This window comes from Carica papaya, chromosome 7, assembly GCF_054855325.1.
Source record: "Carica papaya isolate Zhongbai chromosome 7, ASM5485532v1, whole genome shotgun sequence".
Lineage (NCBI taxonomy): Eukaryota > Viridiplantae > Streptophyta > Magnoliopsida > Brassicales > Caricaceae > Carica > Carica papaya.
Window position 1 is genome coordinate 25,468,968 of NC_142315.1, and position 27,571 is coordinate 25,496,538.

The 27,571-nt window shown below is 33.2% G+C and overlaps 2 protein-coding genes across 4 annotated transcripts in view; one reads left to right on the forward strand and one right to left on the reverse strand.

The window, feature by feature from the left end:
* Positions 1-8,854: 8,854 nt before the first annotated feature.
* Positions 8,855-12,600, forward strand: LOC110809807 (choline monooxygenase, putative (CMO-like)). Of its 3 annotated transcripts, none has more exons than XM_088207140.1 (10): positions 8,855-9,286; positions 9,379-9,424; positions 9,596-9,731; positions 10,466-10,534; positions 10,639-10,851; positions 10,988-11,083; positions 11,409-11,530; positions 11,650-11,743; positions 12,041-12,091; positions 12,312-12,600. In XM_088207140.1, exons 1-10 carry the CDS (start codon positions 8,962-8,964, stop codon positions 12,447-12,449), a joined length of 1,290 nt encoding a protein of 429 aa, XP_088063266.1. In that variant the 5' UTR covers positions 8,855-8,961; the 3' UTR covers positions 12,450-12,600. The 3 variants fall into 3 exon arrangements, with proteins under 3 accessions (XP_088063266.1, XP_021891434.1, XP_088063267.1); XM_022035742.2 differs by having other exon boundaries at positions 8,856-9,286; positions 10,466-10,540; XM_088207141.1 differs by having other exon boundaries at positions 9,147-9,286; positions 9,592-9,731; positions 10,466-10,540.
* A 284-nt stretch (positions 12,601-12,884) lies between these two features.
* LOC110809805 (calcium-transporting ATPase 8, plasma membrane-type-like) overlaps positions 12,885-27,571 on the reverse strand; it is a 29,765-nt gene continuing 15,078 nt past the window's right edge. Inside the window, exons 16-38 of the mRNA XM_088207139.1 lie at positions 23,140-23,223; positions 22,980-23,062; positions 22,745-22,853; positions 22,579-22,634; positions 22,308-22,350; positions 22,117-22,200; positions 21,799-21,936; positions 21,647-21,712; positions 21,464-21,562; positions 20,458-20,568; positions 19,965-20,135; positions 18,820-18,879; positions 17,909-18,073; positions 17,677-17,793; positions 16,822-16,920; positions 16,297-16,434; positions 16,084-16,184; positions 15,315-15,360; positions 14,850-14,984; positions 13,732-13,839; positions 13,561-13,652; positions 13,377-13,469; positions 12,885-13,274 (exon numbers count right to left, since the gene is read on the reverse strand). Coding sequence (XP_088063265.1) covers positions 13,388-13,469; positions 13,561-13,652; positions 13,732-13,839; positions 14,850-14,984; positions 15,315-15,360; positions 16,084-16,184; positions 16,297-16,434; positions 16,822-16,920; positions 17,677-17,793; positions 17,909-18,073; positions 18,820-18,879; positions 19,965-20,135; positions 20,458-20,568; positions 21,464-21,562; positions 21,647-21,712; positions 21,799-21,936; positions 22,117-22,200; positions 22,308-22,350; positions 22,579-22,634; positions 22,745-22,853; positions 22,980-23,062; positions 23,140-23,223 — 2,187 coding nt within the window. The 3' untranslated portion in view covers positions 12,885-13,274; positions 13,377-13,387. The remainder of the gene's footprint in view (positions 13,275-13,376; positions 13,470-13,560; positions 13,653-13,731; positions 13,840-14,849; positions 14,985-15,314; positions 15,361-16,083; positions 16,185-16,296; positions 16,435-16,821; positions 16,921-17,676; positions 17,794-17,908; positions 18,074-18,819; positions 18,880-19,964; positions 20,136-20,457; positions 20,569-21,463; positions 21,563-21,646; positions 21,713-21,798; positions 21,937-22,116; positions 22,201-22,307; positions 22,351-22,578; positions 22,635-22,744; positions 22,854-22,979; positions 23,063-23,139; positions 23,224-27,571) is intronic.

Here is a 27,571-nt window from a genome sequence, read left to right on the forward strand (position 1 = left end):
TTTTCCACATTTCATTGTTCAAACAGAAGGTTGGGGACTCAACCTTCCACACCAACGAGCTGCCAACAACTACTGAAGATAACAATATTATCTTGCATCCAGAAACCATACTGGACACACCCTGGGTTAAAAAGGGGTTTAAGCTCATTGAGGAGAGTTTGGTGAAATGGAAGCACTTACCTGCCGAAGATGTCACGTGGGAAAACACTAAAGATTTACTGGAACAATTTGCCTCACTGAACCTGAGGATAAGGTTCATGTAAAAAGGAGGAGCGATGATAAGCCCCGTCGATCATAAAGGCAGTCATGTCGAAACCCGAAATATATGGAATGAACTATTCATGTTGCAGACCCACGACGCAGCCACGAAAAACAAGGACAACAGGACTCAGTCATCTCAGAAAGATCTGCCCAATTAGGATTTTTAGCCATTGCAGAATTTTTGTGATTTCTTTTGATTTTGTTTTGATGGTGTAAATATAGAAGTAGAAGTTTCGGTTATATCCTCTAGTATTTAAATTCATTGCATATGAATAAATGAGTAGATCAATTTTTTTCCCAAACAACCCAATCGTGTCGTTTTTTCACTGCAACCAGAAAACATTCAAACTCTTGCTGATTCTTCCCACTCTGATCGTGACCTATCTGATGGATTGTAATATGTGCATAACACGCAGTAGAAGATAAAAAAAATAATCTAATATGATCTATTTGTGATTAAAAGTTATATTGCAGGTCAAAAATAAAATCTAAAACATATTTCACAGCGGATTCTCAAATTAAAATTGTTTGACCACTCTATGTGTATCCACACTGTAACCTTTGTTGTTCAACTTTTTGATTAATGAAACGTACAGACAAAATGAACAATATATATATGTTAAAATTTTCTAATAAAATCTTAAAAGAAAAATTTACTAATTTTTCCTTTTAGTGTGCCGCTGATATTCTAATTCAACTCTTCATCTTTTTTCGAAAAAGAAAATCCCACACACCTATATATATAGGTGGCATGGGTGGAGGAATTCCTTTTGGACTCTCACCGTGGACGTCCATCAATTTATTTGGACTCATCCACCTTTTTTTTTTCTTCTTTTTAACACTTAAATATTTACATATATATATCTCACATATATATATATGTGTGTTTATCCTTTTTAATTATTATTATTTAACAAAATAATTTCATAAACCAATTTAATTTTAAATTAAATTTTATAATAATCTCAATTATTATAATAGCCACACATATTATATTATTACACTAATAATATAATAATCAAAATGTAAATATTAATTTTCGATTTCAAAAATAAAAAAATTCAATTTATCTCAAATATTAATTATATTTTCGGTGCTAGCAAAGAATATAATAATATTCTATTTAAACTAAAAATTTTATTTATTTGATTAAATTAAATTCTCTAATTTATTTATCAAATAATTAGAATAATTAGTCTATTCAATAAAAGTTATAACACTCGTTAGCGTGCGACCCCATAGGTTCGACACTAAACCAGTAACAAATTAGTCAAACTAATTTACTAATTAAGGTTGGCATATAGCAACACTTCTCAACGACCAGATAGTATGAAATGCACAATTACTCTCAAAAACCTGCTAAAGAAATATGTACTACTTTCTTCCGTCGTTATTACTCCGGATTAACTCTAAGATATGGTTTAACCGCCAAATCCCAATAGGTAACCAATTATGTTTCATGTCAGTTATAATTGATTAATGAATGACATAAGAAACTCTTTTCTTCTTTTATTTAACTGCCCTAGCTAAGGTCTTAATTTAATCATTATAATAAATGACAACATAGAGCTTAAACTTGGTACCCAAGTTGACAGATTCCGTATTGATCAATCATTAATTCTACAAGTACTTAATCACACTCAATATCCTTTCAACTACAGTTCTATGACTATAGGTGTTCAGAATCAAAGTATAATAAATGATTTATTAATTATTATGATGATCTCAGGTCTAAAAAAATTCTTACATCTCATCAAAATAAAAGAATACTCTATTGACAATTTAAGGTAATATTAACCATTAAAAATTCTCAATTGGGTCGGTTCAGTGATTATATCTCTATATACATCATCTATATATGTAATTTAGTTAATGAGATTAATTAATCTTTATCTTATAGAGACTATCACATATATATTAGTCTTTCCGGATCATTAATGTTATATTTTGATGATCCAACGATTAAGAATATTTTAAATTAAATCATAAAAGATTTTACTCTCATTATCAAGATTCTCATCTTGATTTAAAACCTATAAATTTAATTAAGAATTTTATCACATAAATTAAATGATAAATAGAAGCCTAAAGAATTATTAGTTTTTCTTATAGTATTCATTCATAGTATTTCCTTCAATTAGTTTATTCTTTCATATATTCAATACGTTTTAATTATTGTGCAAGGGATGTTAATCATAATCTATTTTATTTCGTTTCCGCACTTAAAATAAATATATACATTTCTTTTTAAATTTTTGGGGCCGTTGCACCTACAACGTATTGCAAATGTTAAAATGACTACCGGTATCTAATACCCATATAGACGGATTAATAGAAGTTAAAGAAATCATGAAAACACTTTTCATTAAGGTCTTACCTTGTTTCTTATCTTTCAGAGATGCAAGATACTCTTTGCAGTTTCACTTCCAATGCCCTTTCTTCTTGCAGAAGAAACATTCTGCATCAGATTGGTCAGCTTTTGTCTTACCTCTGGGTTTGGTCACACCACCCTTAGGTGTAGCGTACTTCTTGGGCTTCTTCTTACCCTTACCCTTCCTTTTAGAAGAGTTGCCAACTAACATGACAGTTCCTTTCTTTTTCTTAGATGCAATTTAATTTCCATAATCAATCAACATATTGAGCATCTCATGAAAATCACAATCTATTTTATTCATGTTAAAATTACTAATAAATTGTGAAAAGGACTCAAGTAGTGACTGCAAAATCAAATCTTGAGAAAGTTCTTTACTTAGTGTGCACCCTAATTTTTAAAGTTCTTCAATAAGACTAATCATGTTCAAAACATGGGGCCCAACTGGAGAGTTAGCAGTTAACTTGGATCCAAACAAATACTTAGATAACTGGTATCTAGCTGTCCTGCTTTGTGCACCATACAGCTTCTTAAGATGATCGATGATTGCATGAGGATCCATATCCTCATGTTTCCTCTGGAGTTCAGAATTCATAGAAGCAAGAATAATGCATTTGGCAGTAAGACAGTCTATCAAGTATTTCTGAAAATCCTTGACTGCCACAACATCATCCTCAGGTGGGGTTTCTTTGGCAGGTTTATCGATCATGTCAATAAGCTTTTCATGCAGAATAACAATTCTCATATTTTGGTATCAGTCATAAAAATTTGGTCCAACTAATTTATTAGCATCAAGTATGTCACGCAGTGATATAACAGACATATTGAGAAATCTGGAATTAAGAAAAGAAAATACGATAATATAAGAATACATTTACATATATCATAAAGAAATTGACTTTTATCTAAATGACATTTCCACCAAATAAATCAAATAATTTTAAGAAATCTATATTTCAATTTAGTGGAAGAAAAGAATCCTCTAACAATATGAATGAGCCCTTTGGTAGTCAAATCGATTCTCACACATATTTTAAAGATAGGTAATGTTACCAATTGTATCCCTAAACAAATGTCATAAATTGCTCTATACCAATTAGTCTCCTTGTAACACCCGAGTGTTATTATTTTTATTTTGTAATTATTTGATTTTTTTTATTTTTAATTAATTTAATTTGATTTAATTTAATTTAATTTTATGAAAATGAAAATAATAATAATGATAAAATTAGGTAAAATATTATTTGGATTTAATTGAAATTGATTTTGATAAAAAGGGGTGAAAATTTAGATTATGGGGGTGTTTTTGAAAAGAAAATCGAAAACTGGGGGGTCAAAACGCAATTTAGAAAAATTGTGCTGCGTCAACACCACGTCAGCAGCCACGTCAGTGGCCCGGTCAGCGGCCCCGGCCAACCAGGGCGCGCCACGTGGCAAGAAAACGCTGATTAGGGGACGGGCCAAGTGGGTTATCCGTGTGTGCGCGATCGGACGGCCCAGATCCGTTTCCGCGCGCACGGACGGCCCAGATTCACGCGCACGGACGGCCCAGATTCAATCAGGCATGGACGGCCCAAATTGCATCGCGATGGACGGTCTAGATTTAATCTCAATTAAATTGCGATCGAACGGTCCATATTTAATCTAAATGGACGGTTGAGATTAAAAGGCAAAGGGTATAAATAACCCCACCCACACCTGACCACAAAAACCCTTGTCGCCAGTGCCTCGCCGGAGAAGAAGAACCAGACGCCGGAGGAGCCGGCTGCAGCTGCACCGGGGAAGTTTCTGACCGTCGATTGAGGTAGATTTTCTCCCCCTTGCTCGTTTTTCGATGTTGAGTTCGCCTATGGCCAAACCGGAGCCAAACTACCAGCCAAACGGCCGAAAAATCCAGCCGAAGCCCAACGGCGCCGCCATGCCCCTCCTCGATTTTTGCCTCCAATGAGGCCCTTCCCGGCCTCCGTTCGATGTAAATTTTATACCACTATGATCACCGTTCTTTTCTCTACAGGTTGATCGGAGCCAAACATCGAAAGGCGACTCACGCCGGAGGAGCTACCGCACCCGAGAGCACCGCCGCCGGTAAGTTTCAATTTTTTGTGATTTTTTGGCCCATTGAGGGCCCTGGGGTTGTTTTATCGCTGGGACCAATGCAAGTGTGGCCGAATTCAGCCGAAAACGAACGAAAATGGCTAACCCGAGGTGAATCGCTGCCGCAAGCGGTGGGGGCACCGTGCCGGAATTGCGATATTGGCCGAAAGGGGCCCTAGGTCTGATTTGGGATTTTTTGGGACACGTGCAGATACCAGTAGTGTGTTTCAGTTTTCTGGAAAAAATTCAGGGAAATTAGGGACAGCCTGTAGGCGCACTGTAGAGTCGAATTCAGACCCCGAAACAAGTAAGGGCCCCTCACCCTATTTCCTATCACGGTATTAAAGCTAAATAAATAATTAAACTGTACTGTATGACTTTATAGATGTATAATTGATTAAGGTTGCCAATGGAGCCCGAGTCTGATACAGTGTTGGTCTGTTATTGTTTGATTTAATTTTCAGTATTAAATGCAGCATGATGTTTGATGTAATTATGTTATGGTCTCGTATGCATGAACTATAGTTTCTTTTATTATGGTTTGTATTATGGTGAACCCGGTACTGTATTGTCTTATTTGGTGTCAATTACTGGTTTACATATTTTGTATGATTGGATGAATGAGATTAAGGAAAAAAGCAAAAAGGTTATGTGAATTGATAAGTGGATAATGTGAATAGCCTGACTAGATATCTTGGGAGATGGTGGACGGACCGGGTCCGTAGGGAACCCTACCGGGAACGTGGTCTCTCATTCCAGATGGGGTATGGAGACCTTATGTGTTTTGGCGCCCATACCGGACGGGGTATAGGGACGGCCCGTTTTACCCTCATACCAGACGGGGTATTGAGGTTCATGGTTTAGGCGCCCATACCGGACGGGGTATGGGGACGGCCCTGGAATCAGGTTGAAATGTTAATGGTTCACGGGTAGCGGAGACCCCCTATGGATCCCCATGGATACTAGTATGCTGGTAAATGAGGAAAATATGTTGTTTAATGATTGAAATGCAAAGGTGTGGTAAGCGTTATGTTATAAAGTCTATATGATTTCATGATGATGATAATGTTATGGCTTTCATATGTCATTTTCATGGATCTCACCGAGGTAAGTGAATAGTAAAGATTTTTATATTAATAAACGAGTTCGTTATAAATTATGCTCCATTGCTCATTTTTATTTTCTACCCACCTTTACTTCCGTGGCGGTGAGATAGTGTGATGTCTTTACTGAACTGGTGTAGCTCATCCCTTATTTAACTATTTCAGATCAGGAAGACGTTGTTCCCGAGCCCGTTCCGCAGGAAGACAGCGAAGGAGACGCTTAAAAACTTTATAGTTATATTTATAGTTCTTATTTTGAGTATCTCATTTAGTTAGTTTGTTCCTTCATGTTTGAGTACGTTTTGGTTATTGTGTAAGGGATGTTAATTAAAATTTTTATTACGCTTCCGCATTTGATATTTTTAATACATACATTTCATTTAAATTTCCGGGGTCGTTACACTCCTGATTGTCAGGCCGTTTCTATTAGTATAGTTGAGTTCAACCATTATAATGACAAACAATTAATAAAATTTCATATTTTCCAGATAGTCTAAGTAATTGATATAAAATTGAAATAACTTTTTTTATATATGCATCTTGTGCAATAAATAATTTTATTTTATTACTATAAATTTTTTTATTGTCGGGTGTTATTTGTAAATAAAAATAAATAAATTTATTTATTTTAATGTTAAACTATATAATAAAATATCTTATATTTTATTATCATGAACTCAATTTTAAATTAAATAATATAATTATCAAAATAATTATAAAAATATAATAATCAAATCACTAATATAAAATTAATCTTGTTTAAATTATCTAAGTACAATTAGTCCTAATAAATTTACATCATATATAATACTTAATTTAAAATTACACAAAGGACAAACATACATGTAATAATTAAAAATTAAATATGATATATATTTATGATTAAAAATTTAAAAAATTATTGTAAATATATAGACAAAATATTCAAAAGATACAATTTTTCTCACTCACACATTACATACATATATACATATTTATATATATATATCTCTCTCTGTCTCATATATATTGGTGCAGTGGGTACAGCCCCTGCCCAATTTTTCTTCATTATATATATATATATATATATATCATATACATATATATATTGGTGCGGGAGTACAGCAACTGGCAGAAAAAAAAATTCTGTATATATATATCTCATATATATATATATATATATTACAGTAACCTTAATTTTCCAGCAGCTACATTAATTTTTAAGTAGCTTAAATATAAATTTTTTTAAAAAAATAATTCATCATATGAATAAAATAAAATAAAAACAAAAAATAAAAGTAATCAAATATTTAAGATCTCATATCAAAAATTAAAATTTAGCAATATAATTTAAACATAAAAATTTATGGCTATGATACATTAATTGATTATAGTACTTTTATAATACAAAAGATGAAAAAATAATTCAATTAAATTTATTTATTTATACTATAGATTAAAAATTAAATCTAAAATAAACATATTAATAGATTTTTAAATTAAAATTGTTCAAAAAATACGAACATTCTATACATATTTACAACAAAACCAATTTTTATTGTTCAACATTTTAATTAATAGAACATACTGACAAAATGAATAATATATATATTAAAAAAATTTAACAAAATCTTAATAGAAAAATTTACTAATTTTTCTTTTTATTGTGCGGCTGATGTTTTAATTCAACTCTTCATCTTTCTTTTGGACTCTCCCTGTGGACGTCCAAATTTATTTGGACGTCATCCACCTTTTTTTTTTTCTTCTTTTTAACAGTTAAATATTTTATATATATATATATATATATATCTTTTTTAATTATTATTATTTAATAAAATAATTTCATAACCAATTTAATTTTAAATTAAATTTTACAATAATTTCAATTATTATAATATTCACACATATTATATTATTACACTAATAATATAATAATCAAAATATAAATATTAATTTTTTATTTTAAAAATAAAAAATTTTAATTTATCTTAAATATTAATTATATTCTTGATACTAACAAAAAATATAATAATATTCTATTTAAATTAAAAATTTTATATATTTGATTAAATTAAATTCTCTAATTTATTTTTTAAATAATTAGAATAATTAGTCTATTCAGTAAAAATCAGAACACTTGTTAAGTACGACCCATAGATTCAACATTAAACCGATAGCAAATTAGTCAAACTAATTTACTAATTAAAATTGGCATCTAGCAACACTTCTCAACCACCGGATAGTATGAAATGTATAATTACTCTTAAAAATCTGTTAAAGAAATATGTAATACTTTTTTCCGTAATTATTATTCCGAGTTAATTCTAAAATATAGTTTAACTGTCAAATTCTAATAGGTAACTAATTATGTTTTATGTCTGTCATAATTAACTAATGAATAACATAAAAAATTCTTTTTTTCTTTCATTCAACTGCCCTAACCAAAGTGTTAATTTAGTCATTATAATAAATGACAACATAGAGCTTAAACTTATTACCCAAGTTGACAGATTTCGTCTTGATCAATTATTAATTCTACAAGTATTTAATCACACTCAATATCTTTTCAACTACAGTTCTATGACTATAGGTGTCTATAATCAAAATATAATAAATAATTTATCAATTACTATGATGATATCAGGTTTAAAAAAATTTTTACATCTCATCAAAATAAGAGAATACTCTATTGACAGTTTAAAATAATATTAATATTAGAAATTCTCAATTGAGTCAGTTCAGTGATCATATCTCCATATGCATCATCTATATATGTGATTTAGTTAATGAACTTAACTAATCTTTTATCTTATAGAAATTATTACATATATATTAGTCTTTCCGAATTATTAATGTCCTATTTTGATGATCCAACGATTAAAAATATTTTAAATTAAATTATAAAATATTTTACTCGCCCAATATAAAATTTATAAATTTAATTAATAATTCTAATCATAAATTAAATAATAAATACAATAATAAAATATTATTATTATATATTAAAATAAACTATCAAAATAATAATATATTCATCATATTGCATTAATAATTAAATGTGTCCAGAACACTTATATTCCCAACACCATCATCTTTGCGTTCCAGAAAATCACGAGGAGAAGACAGCGACGAACACGAAGCTTGCTGATAGCTATGGCGATGAAGATTTCCATGCTCAACCCCATAGCTGCTGTTTCCATCTTCAGTTACCAGCGCCATGAATCAAGCTCTCAGCGTCATACAAGGCCTCTCCTTTCAATCTCAAGCTCTCTGCATGGCACAATTTGTTCTTCACTGTCACCGTTTTCTTCGTCTTCTCGGCATGAGATTAGAGCCGGACCTCAAAAGTTGGTCGATGAATTTGACCCCAAAATCCCAATTGAGGAAGCCTTGACCCTGCCCAGCTCCTGGTACACCGACCCTTCTTTTTACTCTCTTGAGCTCGATCGCGTTTTCTATAGAGGCTGGCAAGCCATTGGTTCGTTCCTTTCTTCTTTGCTTCCCTATTGTATTGATCGTTGAAGGTTCATATCGAGAATTTGAACATGGGTTTGCTTGATTGATTGCCAGGATACACTCAACAAATACAAAACCCACATGACTTTTTCACCGGCAGGTTCGGATTCTTGATTTCATTTCTTGTCACTTGATGCTCAATGGGGGTATTAGGAAACGGAAGATTTCTTGAGAATCAGATTTCATTGGAGGCTCTTTAGCTATTTTTCTTCATATATTATGTTTCATCATTCACGCACACCAACTTCTCGACTGTTTGTTTGTTAGATAGATTGGGAGATATAGAGTTCGTGGTATGCAGAGATGATAATGGTAAGATTCATGGTTTCCACAACGTGTGTCGCCATCATGCCTCTCTTCTTACCTCTGGAAGTGGGAAGAAATCTTGCTTTGTCTGCCCTTATCACGTGAGTTCTTGTTCATCTTTTTCTTGTCTGGAAAACTAATTTTCAACTATATATGTGTATATATGTGTCCATATGCCAATATGAAAACTTCATCACGGGCCAAATTGGCGTTTTACTTCACTGGAAAACTCGTTTTCAACTATATATAAGTGAAAGTTGATTATCTTTACATTCATTCAAAAATATTTCACCACTCATAGCGATAAACTTTTATATCCCTTTCATTGTAGTATTTATGAACAAGTTCCTAGATAATAAGGTTAAAGGTTTCTTATTGATGATTCAATATTGATGATAGTAACAATATTGATGCTAGTAGCGAAAACTGTTGTCCTATCTTTGAACTAAATTCTTTCTTATTAAAGAATCTTTTTCTAATTGCTCTGGAACAATTAGAAGGTTCTCTAGAAAAAGTATGGGGTTCTGGCGACATAATGTTTTAGCTAGGTGGAAATAAAACACTTTTCCTCTATGTGTATGTATGTATATGTTCATTTTTACTTGACCGGAAAAGTTCAGGCTTTGTTTGCTGAAAACGTTCTCTAGTCTAGAAAACTATTTTATTTGTATTTATTATCTTAGGAACATCCATCTTCTACATGGTTTCATGACCAAGAATGTATAAAAACACATAAATTTACAAAATGAAAGAATGGAGCCTAATTTTAAACTATTAAGATGCTAGATTTGTGCTCATTTGTGCTCCTATTTTACCAGATTATTCTTTGCTGCAGGGATGGACATACGGGTTAGATGGAGCACTTCTTAAGGCTACTAGAATTACAGGAATAAAGAATTTTGATGTAAATGTAAATATTCACTAGAATTCCAATTTTATTTTCGTCACCTCGGAAAATTTTCAAATTGGTGGGGTAATATTCTTGGTTTCTTTGGCCACGGAGTATAGGAATTTGGCCTTGTACCACTCAAGGTAGCTACTTGGGGACCCTTCGTTCTCCTCAATATGGACAAAGAGATTTCGCCTTTGCAGGAAGTGAATAGTGGTGTGGTTTCTAGTGAATGGCTAGGTAGCTGTTCCGAAATCCTGAGTATGAACGGAGTTGATTCTTCACTAAGTTACATCTGTAGACGTGAATATACTCTTGAATGTAATTGGAAGGTAAACTCCTAATGTGGTAGTTTATGCTTCACTGTCTATCAATTAATGGATTCCCCTTTGATTTCTATCTACATTTATGATAGCCTTGATGAACATAGATCATAGATAACTGTTTATTTATTCAATTTTCTTGCAGGTTTTCTGTGACAACTACTTGGATGGTGGGTATCACGTGCCATATGCACATAAAAGACTTGCTTCTGGCCTTAAGCTCGTTTCTTATTCTACAAGAGTATGTTTCTTCAACTATTTCATCTTTATACTTCTACTATTTGTTTTATGTGGAGATTATACTTCTATAATTAGTTTTCTTTTGATGTAGAGATTAGTGAAAGCTATGTTTTGAATATAACTTTTTTTTTTTTTTGTAATTTACTGGGAAAGTTAAAGGGGATGAGGAATTTTATTGGAAAATGATTTTTTATGAGCTCAATTTTTATCTATCTTAAATAAAGAATTTATTGTCTGCTAGTATAGTTACAGATTTCTAAGTGAAATTTATGAGAAATCTTGATTTGGTTCAAACATAGAGTAAGAGATTCGTGTTTATGATTCAGATATTTGAGAAAGTTAGCATTCAAGAATGTGAAGGTAATTCTGCGTCAAGCGAGGATGAGCTTAACAGACTTGGATCAAAAGCATTATATGCTTTTATCTATCCGAATTTCATGATTAATAGGTGCTTCCTTGTACATATATGTGAATGGTTAATATAGGAATTCTCTCTTTTGGCACTGCTGATACTTTCACCAATATATGCTTTTTTTTTTTTTTTTTTTTTTTTTTTGAAACTTGTAGGTACGGACCTTGGATGGATACCAATCTGGTAATCCCTTTGGGACCAAAGAAATGCAAAGTTGTATTTGACTATTTTCTTGAGGATTCACTTAAGGTAAGTGGTTGCTGAATATTCTTGATTATAATTATAGCCAGAGTTATAAGACGGGGATAACTAGTAACTCTTATACCAGATTATATCATAACAAAGAAACTATATAGTGATAATTGAAATGAACCCAATTGATATATAAGTTAATATAGATCTTACTATATACTTTCTTGGGGGACCTAACTCTTGTATCGTACAGATTCAGTATTATTTAGTAGTCTTCCCTTATTGGAGAGAAGAGGTGAAGACTTTATTTTTTCTTTTGAACTTTATATGGTATTCTCAAACTTTGGGTCTCAGGATGATGCATCTTTCATTGAGAGAAGTTTAGAAGACAGTGAAAGAGTACAGGTACGAAAGTCAGTTCATGGCCTTTTATATTTGAAAGGTCGATAGGTCTATTTCATCGCAGTTAAATTATTTTGTTTTTTGATTCTTTAAAAGAATACTTGTATGTTTGACATGGGAATTTAAAATTAAATAAATCAATATCAAAATTAAAGAAAAAAACAAAAGAAGTATGAAATAGCAGTGCAAGAAAAAAACTAAATTGTTATAAGCCGTCATACAGGCGGAAGATATTATGCTATCAGAAGGTGTTCAAAGAGGCATTGAATCGCCAGCATATAATAGCGGCAGATACGCTCCTGAGGTGGAAACACCAATGCACCATTTTCATTGTTTGCTTTACAAGAATCTCCAAGAATAGTTTTATGCTACGTTAAGAGTATTTAGATATATATATATATATATGTGCGTGTAGAAAATAATTTCCCTGTTTGGACAGTACCGGAGTTATCAACCTGCATGGATAGTTGTTTGCAATCACCTCCGTGGAGGAGATTCGGATTTAAGCCTTATTTTAACTTTATGGCAATTTCTTTTTTTTTTTTTTTTAAAGATATGATATTAGACAAAAAAAAAATTATATTACCATACTATCGTTATGTAGTACAAATCATGGTTTATAATCTAATACCATATTCAATATTTTAAGATATGGTATTCAACAAAGACAAACATCTCAAGAAAACAACTTGCTATTTATTTCATCCTTGGTGCAATTAACCATGGACTAAAATTTTTTTATTCTTGCAAGGACTGATAATTGATCACCTAAATGAAAGTACAAATGCCGATCAAATAACTAAAATTAAAGAATTTCAAATATAAGAGATCAAAGATCACACAATACACAAATCTATACGGTTCAAACACAGAATTGCAAATAACTTCTGTGTTCTGCAGTAAAACTTCTCAAACCTTAATTCTTCTTTAAATATTAAAATAAACTGTTAACAGAGAAAGGGCACTGCACCGAAGAACGTGTACAAAGAGAAAACAATTCTCCCCTTTCAACAAGTATGTTAGTGTAGAAAACAGATCTAGCCAAGTAGATTGATCGATAAAAAAGAAAGATCCGTGTATGCTTCTATAGTCCTATAAACCAAAAAGAGAATGTGTAACAGCCTGTACTGTGCAAGGTTGATTTTTCTCTCATGTAAATCTCAAACCAGCTAATGACACTAATAACCTGAAAGAAAGTTCAATCTAAAACATATCACAAACATTAAAATTGAGATTTAAAAGGAAAAGCTTGAGATTAAAAGCATAGGTAAGTATAAAGCTCTCTTACTTCTGAGAACCTCATTGACGTCTTCGTCGAAAGAACTCGGCAAGAGGAGTTTCTGGAACAGGGATAAATTTCCCAACAAAAGCAAGTGGCCAACTAAATGAAATAAAAGAAAACGAGCTTCTAGTCAGCTCCAAATAACTTATGGTATAATTCCATAATTGTTGCCAAATAATTTACAACTTACCTGATAAAACCAATGCCGATAGAAATCAGCCAAAACTTCCAGTTGAGCCTCACAGTTGAAGTAAACTTGCCTAGAAATTCGATGATGACAACCTATGTAATACAGAGCAAATGTAAAACTGCATAAAACTAGAAGCCCCAAAGAATTGAACCAGGAAGTGAAAAATCTCACCTGAAGAACAAGAGTTAGAGCTACTATCATCATAAAGAGATGGTTTGTTGTAATTCCTTTGAAAATATTTTTTTCATCAGGCTTTCGGGCATTGAATTCATTAAAAATCTGCAGTTCAGAACATTTTCTACTTGTCAGGTTTGTGCTATTGGAAGATAAAAGCATCAATATTCATCCCCCCTCCCACAGACACACACACACAAAAGAAAAAAAAAAAAAAAAAGCAAAAAACAAAAAAAAGGAAAGAAAAAAAAAAACACTCGCATATAGCAACATTAAGGCAGACTTGAGTGGATGCATACATGCCAAAGAGGTAACAGGACGACCAATGTGCAAAAGTACAATGCTTGAGCAACTTAAAGGATCTTGAAAAACATCACACTAAACTGAAAAAGCATTTTGAAGATCAAAGCAGGCTGGATCTGAAAAATGGATCATGGCCCCATCTCAATAATAACCAAACCACCAAAAAAATACACCAACATCACCAGTCATGAAAAGAAAAAATCTGCATGCAACCAAACAAACTGAAGCCAGCAAGCATAAAACAAAGAAAGTCATTTTCTTTTCTCACTTTCAGGCAGAAAATGCAAGAAATTGTGGAAGATGGTGAAGGGATGACTCACACGCTAAAAATATTAAATATAAAACATTCTTTTCATAGTTTACGGTGCCCAACCCTCACTAATAAATACAAAATTAACTCGAATTGCTCCTTCCATTTTTTAATGAGTTTGTACCAAAAACATTAGAGACTCGATTATATTATATGTTAGTTATGAGATTATTGCCGCCTGTATGAATATACTTATTTTGGGATATGGATCAGGCATGAAATTTGAACTTAACCATGTTTAAAAACTTTAAACTCATTAAGATTAAGAGACAAGTTTTAGGAGATAAAAAACTAGAAGCATAAAGATGCTTCATTAAAGAAAATGAAAATGAGACTTTCTGTGCAATATTATCTTGTTGCATAAAGAATAAATATGAATTTCCAGGCAGTATTTGAATGGACAAAAATATAGAAGATGAATGGATTGAAATGTAGAAGAGGAATCTCAAACTAAGAAGTCTATTTTTCCATCCTCAAATACAAGAACTGATTAGCAACTTACTTGACAAAGAACAAACGCGTTGAATATCAGTGTATTCTTCTCTCTGTTAGCTCGATCAGCTGATTCATGCTCCAGATTCAGTATGCTCTTGCCACGGAAGTTGAGGACCAACAGGACAGAGACTTGATAAATAGCCTGAAATTTCCAAACCACCAACGCTAACATTTCATCTTAATTGACATCAGATGCTGAGTTGAAGGACGTGTGCACAAAACGTGACAAAACATTATAAAACATCATAATGGAAATTAAACTAACAAAATTATGTATATGACACTTGGAAGAGTCCAAAGGAGACAAAAAAAAATTTCTTCTACTGACTGTCCTACAATCTTCACCACAAACAAAGAACTTAAGGATCATTTCTATCACCAATTTCTTATTTCAAAAGAAAAAATTTCCATCACCAATTTCAAACACTGCAAAGTTACTTCATGATAGAAGATAAACAAAAAAGAGTATTACCTGGATTAGCAAATTCCTCCACATGATGTTAGTTATAAGAGGTTCTCTGAAAAGAAAATATATGAGTATCACCATTATGCTAACATAATAAAGCAAAGAGAAGACAGAGGACATACGCCTAGCAGAACTTGAAAAGCTCCCAACAAAGAATCCAATAACCAGATTACAATGTTAAGATTTAACAACAGTTTTAATAACAGATTGACAAAAGTACCTAACAAGATTAGATCAGTTCATAAACAAAAGATTTTGAAGATCATGCTAATTATATTCAAAGCTATGACTAGGGCCTCCAAGATGAATCATTCAATAATATGCAATTAGCCCCAGTCCCATTCCTGAAGGTCAGTATTTTCAAATCTGTAAAAATTGGTAGACATCATAAGAAAATGCACACTCATCCACCACTAGTACGATGTTCATTCAATGAGGAAAGATCAAGAAAAAAAAAAAACAGACCAGTATTTATGATGTTTTCATTAGTTCTGATTGGATTAACTCTTTAGGCATAAGCAAAAATATAACATAATGTCCCTTTTGATATGTCCTAGGGTCCTCGTGAAGTTTTAACTTGATTAAGCTTTAGACTCAACAAGGTTCTTTGAGCCATCTGTTTCACCTTAATCACCTCTGTCCCAGTCTTCTGCATGACTATGGTACATGTATACTAATTATTACATATTTTTCAGTACTTTATTGGAATTTCATCAGCATTTATTTTACAGTGTTCCTATAATGAATATATTCTCCTGAATAGGAAATTGCATACCTCCTACCAACTGGAGGCCTGTGCATCAGGTGATCAGTTGGCGGTTCAGTAGCCAACGCCAGTGCTCCAAGAGTATCCATGATGAGATTGACCCAAAGGAGCTAAACGAAAGGAAACCAAGCTCATTAGCATACAGATTCTTGCACTTACACACAAATAGACATACAACACATCATTCAAAAAGGTAAGAATGACAGAGGAGAGATCACTAACCTGCACTGCATTTAGGGGAACATTACCAGAGGAAACTGCAGCCACCACATTTATAATGAGAGCTGCAACATTAACTGTAAGCTGAAATTGGATGAATTTTTGAATATTGGCATAAACAGATCGACCCCATCGGACAACCTGCATTAAACAGATAATAGAAATTACGGGTGACCTCCTTTCTCAATTATTGGATTTAAAATATCAACTCAATGCACTCATCTTTCTTAGGAAAAGACAGCAATGCTTATCAATCAGGATACATAGGGGGAAAAAATTCAGGTTAACAATATGAAAGAGAGTTAAACTAATGATACCAAGTACAAAAGTTTATTGTAGAGAAACAAATTCCCAAAACATCATCCACTCTTACAGACCCTCAAATCATATTTCTAATTCCTGATTCCATTTCTTCAAAAAGAAAATGTTTTAATTATGATAAAAGGAAAAAGAAAAAAAACCTAAGCTTTTTAATAACCAAAACAGAAACAATCGAATAAATATACTAGCGTCCACAAAAGTGTAAACCTTCACAACTGAAGCAAAATTATCATCCAAGATGATGATATCTGAGCTCTCTTTAGCAACTTCTGTCCCTTGAATTCCCATTGCAAGGCCTATATCCGCCTGAGCTCCATTGTTGGTCATCCATATCAATGAGAGAGAAAAAAAGTTCAGAAGATTGTTACTAATAAAAACAATAATAGAAACTACAACAATGATAAGAAATAAAAACAATTTTCATGACAAATTATTGCAGTTACTGAGGCTAAAATAACATTCTTTTTTTTTAAATAAAAAGTACAAAAGTATATTATAAAGCACCAAGAGGGTGCCACCCCTGTACAAAAATATTTACATAGTAATAATCATTTCAACAATATTCCCAAAATGTTCCATCCTACATACATCATAACCTAAAATCAACGAGTCAAAAAGATGAAACCATCTATCTCTAATAACATTCATGCAAGCAAAGCAATCAATATGATGACCCATTCATCCATCCATGTAGCAATAGAAGTTAAAGAAATCACAGTTAGGTACTTTACCCAACAGATTCAAATTTATGCTACTTGCAAATTAGTGGTATCTAACATAGCTTCAAAAACCACTCAATAAAAATGCATATCAAGGCATCAAACAAAGAAAATTGGTAGGAAATAAAATTGATAATAAACAGTTTTAACAGTATGGAAATGGGAATAGTTTAACCATCGGAGAAAGAGCAGCAATAGCACTGTCCAGCAGCTTCACCTATAGTACCAACAGTAATAACTATAGCGGAAGTCTTTTTGCGATGGTTATGATGGGTGGTTTTCACTGCTAAATCTATACCTCTTGTAATTGAACGTTTATGGCATGGAATATAAGACTACATACCTCATGGAGTGCAGGAGCGTCATTAGTGCCATCTCCAGTTACAGCAACAACATGCCCCTTCTTCTTCAATGCTTGCACAAGCAGAAGTTTGTCGTTAGGTGATGACCGTCCCATCACCTTCACATAAAACAACCAAGTCAGATTTCTGCGAACTTTACCTTTTCTCATTACTGTCATGTACACTACAGATTTACATAAACTATAAGAACAAACAAAGAGGTTGGGCTCTTACGGATATCTTTTCAGCAATTTCTTCTCTTTCTGAATCTGACAAGGCACGGAACCTTTTTCCCTCAATCAGATTAGGCTCAGTAGCATCAGCATCTGAACCCAATATACCACATTCCAGAGCAATTGCTCTGGCTGTTTGAAGGTTGTCGCCAGTAACCATGCGCACCTAGGTAGATTGACAAAAATGGAAACTTTCAATCAGGAAATTGCATAATACATGAAACAAATAAATAAGCAAATCTAGATTATCATAAATTCAAAAGTAAGAAAATCAAAAGATTTTTACACTTATAGTCAGTACAGACTTACCTGCCATCTGTCAACATGTTACAAGTATTACCAAACTATCCTTCCATAAAACATGTGCGACCAAACACAAACATAGCCCTACCTCTTGGTTGGGTGTTTGGTACTTCTACCTCTTTGGAAGAGGATTTGGATTCGAGCACTATGCTATGAACCTCTTCTAAGAGGAATAAAGCGAAAACGACAAAAGCACATAGCAAGCCAGAAGATTGTCCATAATCAAAGGGGTAAATCCAGCTTGAATATTTTTTTTTTAAATATAAATACAGCTTGAATATTACCTTTAAACATTTAAAAATAGAAAAAAGGTACTAAAACATATTGCTTAAATGATCCCAGCAATATTTAGATGAGAATGCTCCTTCAAGAAACCTATAGATGAGAATGCTGTTTAAGAAGCTTGCAACAGGCCATCCACTATCATGGTCCATGACACGATGAAAACAAGAGCAGAAATATTCTTATGAAGAGAACAATAACAAACATATTCTTGAAAGGCTCAAGAACCAAAAATGGTAAATGATACAATGCAAAAAATCACAAAAATTTCCAAGACATGAACAGCAAAACTTGGAAAAAGAAAAAAAAACAACTAAATAAAGGTACCTTGACACCAGCATTTTGGCACAATTGTACTGCATCTCTGACCCCTGGCCGGCAAGGATCCTGCATGAAGTTACAACCCGGGTTAATCCTTAAAACTATTAGATAATTAAATCATACAAGAAATATAGATTAACTTCATTAAAAAATGACAAGTTTGACTATGAGCTTTTGTAATTGTTGATTACCTAGATATTATATAATATGGTATTAGAGCATTCTGAATTCAAAATATGAACCTCAGTCCCATATGTTATTAATTACACGTTCATTGCCCAAATTTTCGCATTTATACAGAGCCCGTAAATTTTGTGTTTGGTTTGCATCTAGATTTGTATCCACATACTAAAATTGGTATCATGCTTTCATGTGAGGAAGTATGTTAAAGCATAAATGATAAAGTTTGATTACTTGCTTTTAGAATAATTTTGATCAGCCAACTCATTAGTCTCCAAGAGAAGACAAGAAATAACTTTAAAAAGTGCACCAAAGGGGTACTACCCATGTAAAAGGTAATTTTTAACATTTTCATAAAAGTAATAGTAAATAAGTATAACTTAGAATGTAAAGCATGAACCTTGCTCCCACATGTTATTGTTTATCCATTCGTTGCCCAATATTTGTACCCACATACAAGACTTGGTATCATGCTTTCATGTAAAGGAGTATGTTAAAGCATAAATGATAAAGTTTGATTACTTCTCTAAGCTTTTCAAATAATTGATCAGCCAACTTATTTTTATTTAAGAGAAAAAGATATAGAAGGGCACCAAAGAGGTGCTGCCGAAGTATAAGGTTATTTTTACCAATCACATAAATGAAATAGTAAACAAGTATAAGTTCAGTTTGGAAAAAAGCATGTAGATTAAAGTGCTATATCAATTGGCACGGTTAGGAAGGAAAATATCATATATACCAATATTTTCAAGCCCACATTATGCACAAATTCACATGATGATAATCCAAATCAAAATGATGATAGATAAATGAGAAACTAGAGAAAATAAATAGAAATTTTACATTTAGATCGAGATAGTGATGACAAAACAAAGTGAGAAAAAAGATACAGTAAGATTCCTGCATTGGTTGTCTGCAAACAATAAATTATCACTACAGGTGATAGAACTCATGGATTATCTTGCTCATACCTTTATCCCAATTATAGCAAGAAGAACAAGGTCCTCCTCAGGTAATGACCACCGAGAAAGTTCTTCTTCATAAGTTGGAACTTTTTCAAACTCATATGCTCTATAGGAAATTGCAACACAACGCAAACTTCTAGCAGCCATATCCTCAATAGATTTTTTGAAATATGTCATCTGCAAACCAAGACAAATATCCACAAAACTGAGAAATATGATAGGATTTCAATATAAATTATCCTACTAAGGCTTGTTTTGTTTTCAAATTTACTCAGATTACATTAAACAATTTGAAAGATTATAAAACATGGAAAAGAGAACTTGATTTATAAATTCGCATCAGGTACTATGTTGATACATTTGCAGAAACAGACCAAAAGTATAAAACATAGACTTATTAAGAATAGTGTTTTATGGACAAAATTAAGATACAGTGTTAAAACCCACATTAAGCCCCCACCTCCCAGAATAACAAAAGAAGGCAGGTGTTTGCTCAAACCTTATCCTCACTCATTTCTTTTACACCATCATCAGCATCAATGTAAGCTGAGCACGAAGCTAAGACTATTTCAGCAGCCCCTTTCCAGTGAATATGAACTCTGCAGTCAGGCTGCAAAGGCATAAGAAAGAAACAAAAAAGTCATAAAAAAGGAATAAAGAGAAATCAAAAATAGAAAACTAAAGGTAGCAGAACAACTTTTGTGGGGGGGCAGAACTAACAAATTTTAACATTGTCAAATGGAATATATTATTTCTCTATTCAGGTATTAACATCCTGTTCAAATGATCATGAAACTTAATGCAATCATTTTAACTATTTAAATTTATGTTGGAAGGATGTACATACGCTGCAAATAGAATGACTAAAGTTTTAGCTTTTGTTTTCATTTCCAGTTCAGGCCATGAATTCAAAGCAAAGCATCTTACAAGTGGAGTTGCTTGACCATTACTAGCAAGTTATCGTTCAACTTGTAAGATGATTCTTTTTTCTTTTGTCCAACAAAAATAGCAACCTTTACCATCTTCCCACCTTAAGGTGATTTTAAACTATCAAAAATAACGACTGTGTGTGTTAAAAGCAACTTAAATCCCTTATGTACCTCTCCGTTATTTGTTTAGGGAAAAGTAATACCTAGGAGATTACATATGGAGGGAAAAAAGGATGTCAACTATTCAAACAGTTAGAAATTTTATCAACTTCAGTTTACGGTGTTAACAATAGTCAGAATCATCACCATTCAAACAAATATATATATAGCCACATTCATCATAAATGATATTTAATTCTAGTTCACATGTTAGAGTTAAATGTGCAAAATAATTAAACAGCTCATTGGGACCTATATGTAATTTTCCTGATCCTTAATTTAAGGATGCTTAGCAACATAAGATCAGTAAAACTCAACCAATATAAGACCAAAATCACCATGGAATAGAAAAACTGAAAACTTTACTAACAAATCTAAAATCACCATGAAGTACAGAAAAAAGTAGTTTCATGTTACCAGTTGCAAGGCAACACCGCCTCTCTTTTTCTCTGAGTTGAATGGGAAAACATGAACAATATTGGATTTCAACCGGACTGCTTCAAAATTCATACCCAGCTGTAAATAAGGAACCATAAACAAGGATTCGTCTCAATTTAACATATTAGACCTAAACACTGGAAAAGGGCAGAAAAACAATACCTTGATTCCCCACTTAAGAATGGCTTGTTCTGTTGGTGATCCAGAAACCTCGACATTACCGCCACCCTGTTAACCATTAAAGTAAATAATGCTATGAAATAACACCATCAATTTGAATATCACTAAAATATCATACAAGCACAAAAGCTTACCTCAGGAAGAAAGACACTGCCATTTGTATTCTGTGCAATTCCTTCAATTAATAATGAGGCAAGGTTAGGTGATAACTGTGAGGCACTCTCTGGAGGATCAATTTTTCTCCCACCAACATAAGCCTCAACCACAGTCATCTAATTTGAGGAAAAAGAAGGAAATCATTACTATTGTGAATTGGGAGAAAGTGAAAGAGTTTTTCTTTACATGGGGAGAGGGGAGGAGTGAAGAGAGAGCTTATAAACCATAAACCATTGAGTTCAATCACAAACTTTTTTGTCAATATAAATAAATGAAGAAACTACAAGATAGTCCACCTGATTCAAAGTTAGAGTTCCCGTCTTATCACTGCAAATAGTTGTGGCAGAGCCCATAGTCTCACAGGCAGAAAGCCTGCGTACCTGCATTGGCAGTTATATTAAGCTACATAGAGACATCTATGCCAATCTAACATAGGGATATGTCAGGATACTACAGAAGCACAGGCACAAGAGCTCATTACACATACCAAAGCTTTGTCTGCCATCATTTTTCTCATCGAATATGCAAGGCTGTGCCATAAGAAAAAAGGAGATAACTACAAATTAGCCGAGAAGAGAATTATGCACTTATCAAGACATAAATTTTCTTCACTAACACAGATTAAGGATGATATTATTGATGAGTTGTGACAAAGTGCAGCATTTGTGAAATGGAGAAGTTATTTAAAAGATGGTTTATAGGTGTGTCGATAATGGCAACATTAAGTGGTATTATGATCAGTAAGAAAGCAAACTTACGTTAGAGTAACAGCTAATGGCAGCCCTTCTGGCACTGCAACTACTACAATTGTAACCTGTATACAGGTATTAGCATAAAATGGAAAGAAAAGAAATTATTATAAACAATTACATAACCCAGTCAAAACCTGCAGGCCAGGAAATATCTGAATAGAAATATACATACTGCAACAGTTATAATTTTTATAGCTCCATCTATAGCACGACCAACTTTTGTCTTTCCTGCAATAAATTGAGTTGCTCCATTTGGATCTTCAGTGTGCCCAGTAAAATATCTGCATAACATCAGATTGTCATGTAACCACCAATTGGGTTATGCCTAGCAGTCCAAGCAAGAGGTGTACAAATCCTACATTATGGCTCAATGGGTAACAAATAGAGAATCTACTTTCAAAAGTTACCTAACCAAAAGGACAACCAAGACAGCAAAAGCTACAGTCAGGCCAACAAGGCCAATGAAAGTTGCAACTCCATTCAAGCGTACCTATAAGAAAACAAATCAAAGGTGAAAAAAACATATATTGTGAGAAAAGCTATCACAATTATAATAGATACGCTAACCTGCAATGGTGTTTCTTCACCATTGTCTTCCGATATACTAGACATTAGCATTCCCCATTCCGTGTTAATCCCCACACTGGTAACCTGGATAAGAAACACAGATTCCTAAGCGTGTTTTCAAATTCACATATTTCATTAAAAACAAATCTCAACTCCCTATGTGTTAAGATAACCAAGTTTGATGACAGAAATGAAAATAATAGAATATATCCCTGCAGGATTAATGATGAAATTCCATAAGTAAAATTTCCAGCACTGATAATTTAAGGAGTGTGATGCAGAATAAGAACATATTATTTTGGAACAAATTTTCAATTAGAGAATTTTTTGTAATAATTATTATTATCTTGTATTTTCGAGTTCTTTAGGTTTACAGATTATTTCTGCATTCTAGTATTCTATTTTCTTATTTAGGTAGATCTTAAGTATCACAAGGATTAGAATCTTTTAGGTTTTCTTATTAGTTATAACCAACGCATATATTGAGACTAGCAACCGATAGAAAAGATACATAAACGATAATGAACATAGAATTTCTTTGCTAGGATTTTATTCCCCGCTATATTTCATTGTGTTTGTTCTTCTAGTTACTACTCTGTCTAACCTATCCCATCCAATTTACTTCTCTCTATGTTTCCTCACGTTGATCCTTAATATCCTCTTGCTTCCTTTATTCTTCCGTTTTTCATATAAATTTTCTCAACTTCCAAACTATCTGTAGAAAGAACTAACTGCTAATCATCCTGCACCAGTTGGTACACAGAGCCATATTGTTATCCCCACCCTCCGTCACAAACATCTAGTACTTCAAGAAAATCAGATTCTTCATCCTGCCAAGAAAAAGAACTTGTCCCTGACAGAAAATAATGATCCCCAAAAAAAGAAAAAGAACCTAATCAGCTGAGAAAAAAATTGAAAAAGAAAACGTTGCACACAGCCCCAGGCTACAACATTAAGCTACATCCCTTGTCAGTCGAGAGTTGGTGTTAAGGACTCTAAAATTAAGAAGATAATTTGCCAACGTGTGCCAAAGGAGGAACAAAAGATTAAGTCCTAAGATGTTGTATCAATGTCATATTATGTCTAATGATTCTGTAAAACATATATTAAGGTGTGAGTGAGACTTAGTCTAAGGTAGAATAAGATAATAAGAGTAGTCTTTTGAAAGGGAGATAAGCAGAGGTAGTTAGTTAAAGGAAAATTAGGACAATATTAACTCAAATCTATAGAAGTTTTTTCTGGAAGGACACTAAACTATCTTCCAGTTTTGCCTATTATCCTCAAACAGGATGGTCAAACTGAGGTAGTTAATCACAATGTGGGAATGTATTTAAGTTGTATTACAGGAGATCATCTCGCACAATAGGTTACTTGGGTTTCTCGGCCTGAATTTGCTTACAACACAGGCTTTCACTCCTAAGGCTGCTCCTTTTGAAGTCGACTAGGATCGTCCAGTCTCAAACTAAGATGGTTAATCACACAATGTATTTGAGTTGTTTTAGAGGAGATCATCCCACATAATGGATTAATTGGGTTGCTTGGCCTCAATGTGCTTACAACACAGGCTTCCACTCCTAAAATTGTGTCCTTTGAAGTCTCCTATAATTGTTCGGCCCCCAAACTGCTCTCTTACCATCCTGGTATGTCCATAGTATAAGTTGTTGATTTTGATTCGCTACACCATCCTATAAGATCCTACATGCTCAACAACATATAAGAATTCCTATGATCCTCATACACTGTAGGTGATTTGATCCTCCTAAAACTCAGACAATACAATCATACTTGCTTAGGTATAAGGTATGCACACTTAGAAATTAGCTCCCTGTTTTCATGGGTATTTCCCTATTGTTCAGTGCTCAAGAAGTTGCTCATAAGCTTGAGCTACATGTTATTTCCAAGTTGCATCTGGTTCCATATCTCTTCTCTTAACCCATGCCATGCTCAGCAAGTTGTTATTCCTACATTTCCCAATATTCAGCAAGGTGTTCCTCTTCCTTCGCCACAAGCTAAATGAATCCTTGCGTTCGCAATGGTCACTATGAGGTTGTAACATCATCCACAACTTGCGCCTCGGGATAAATTTGCTAAAAGTAAATATAAGCATGGCATTCACGAAAGCAACAAAGGGAAGGAGTTGGAATCTATAGTTAAGTAGGAAGTTGGTTTCTTAAGGAACTAATAAGAGTTATATTCTTTAAAAACTTCTATTACGTAGTTAGATTTAGATGTCAATTAGCAAGTTAGAATAGAACTCAAGAAATATTTTTGTTCTACATCCTACTTCTATCAAAGTGATTCTCGCCCATGATGACTACCTTAAGCAAATTTCCAGGGATGATTTCATTTTAACTCGCAAGGAAGAAAAAAATGTATACAAATTCTTGCAAGGAAGAAAAAACACAGTGATATACTACTAAACTCCAGATTTAGTGGCGATTTATCAGAAAACTTTAGGGCGTCATATTAATCAAAGTGTTGCACGATCTTTTAGGAAGTACTAAACTGATGCTCACAACATAAAAGAAATTTGTTGTAACAGAACATTTCAGTATAAAGAGTGGAACAGTAGATATATCAAAAAATTTTGTATTATTTACTGAACAATTTAATGCACATGAGAGGAAAAATGCTGATACTTGTCCAGATTAGTATGATAGACACTTCTTTAAGTTTCGACCTCAGTGATGAAAAAAGAAAGGGAGAGGATATACATTTAATCTCAATGTTTAAATCAGTTTAAATCAATTACATAAGATAGGTATTGTCTGTTCTCTTTTCCTGTTTGTGTGGCAAAGAAGCTTTGAGGCACCTTAATGCCACTTCCTTTTGGATGAAGCAACCTTTCTCTAAGGACAACATTTCTTGCCAAGTGGCTTTGGAGGTTTAATGTCAAATTGAGTAGGATTTTTGGTGAAAGGTGATTAGGGACTGAATTGAATGATTCAGGTTGGGGGCAAAGCATCTAAAGATGTCGGTATGGAGTGGAGTTCTATAGCTGCATCTCCATGAGAGTTGGCACAAGTAAGTCCTAGCTTAATGCTTCCTTGATGTGTCCTTTTTAACTTGAAGGAAAATGAAGCGTTAGCACAAGCTTTTCTCTATTTGACTGGTCAGGTACTATGGGGAATTGGCCCTGTCAAAAACCTAAATGATTGGTAGGAAGATGAAGAGAAACTTTTGCATCACCTTTCCTCTTGCTTACTCTCTCCCTCCGAGGGTTGCACAAGTGAGTTCTAGCTTAATGCTTCCTTTATATGTCCTTTTTGGCTAGAAGAAAAATGAAATGTTAGCACAATTTGACAGGTCAGGTACTTTGGGGAATTGGGCCTGTCAGAAACCAAAATGACTGCATCAGCTTTCCTTGCGCTTACTCCCTCCCTCTGGGCCAATGTGCTGGAGTGGAAGCTAGGCACTAATGCCTGCCTTCTTGCGAAACCCTTCTACAAGCACCTTGCTTCCCTTTCCCGCTCAAATTGCTTTCCATGGAATTATACTTGAAACTATATGCTTCTCCTAGAATTTCTCTGTTTTGTGGGTTTTCCAAGGCAACTCGGCTGATAAAAGGAGAAAACTACTTATTTCTCTTATCCCCTTGGCTACTTTATGTCATTTGGAAAGAGAATAAAATGGCGTTCAAGAGTTTCTGATAGCGATAGAGTTTTATGTCCTAGGCCCTGTGTCTTCTGTTAACTGGTCAATCCCTTAACTCTGCAGATGACTTAAGGACCTAATAAAATATTTGACATACCGTAAACTCCCTTTTCTGTTCTAATCAAGCACCATTGCTTTGACACCCTAATAATGCAGTATCTCTTATGCTCTTCGAAGAAGATAGACGTCATCTAATACGAGTTCGTACTAAGTCGGCACGAGAGGCAGCTGTAGTTTATATTCTGAATTTTAAAAGTTTTATTAAAATAGTTGTTCACTAAAATAACTTTTAGTCAAAAGTTATTTGCTGTTTGATAGAAGTATCTTAAAATTGCTGTCACTTTAAAAGAAACTATATTTAGTGAAAATAACTTATCAGAGTTTAAGCGCAAATTTTTGTTAAAAGCAAAAACTATTTTTAAAAAAAGTTATATATTGTAACTTTTATATTCAAATCTATCAAAAGCATATTTCAGCTTCATTTTTGCAAAAGTGCTATTGAAATGCCAAAGTCAAAGATCAAGTCATCATTTTTGTATCTTTCTCTTTTCCTATTAGATGAATTAAACATAAATCTCCAAAATCTGGTTTCATTAGGGGTAAGTAAAATATAAGTCGTGATCTGAATATTATCAGGTACTGCAATACAAAATATCATTTGTTTATGTTTAAGAAAATGTTTATTATCACTTTATTGCATAAGATTATGAAGGCTTTGACTAAGAATACTTCTCCCTATCATCAGATTTCTGTAACCAATCTCATTTATCTCTCAACC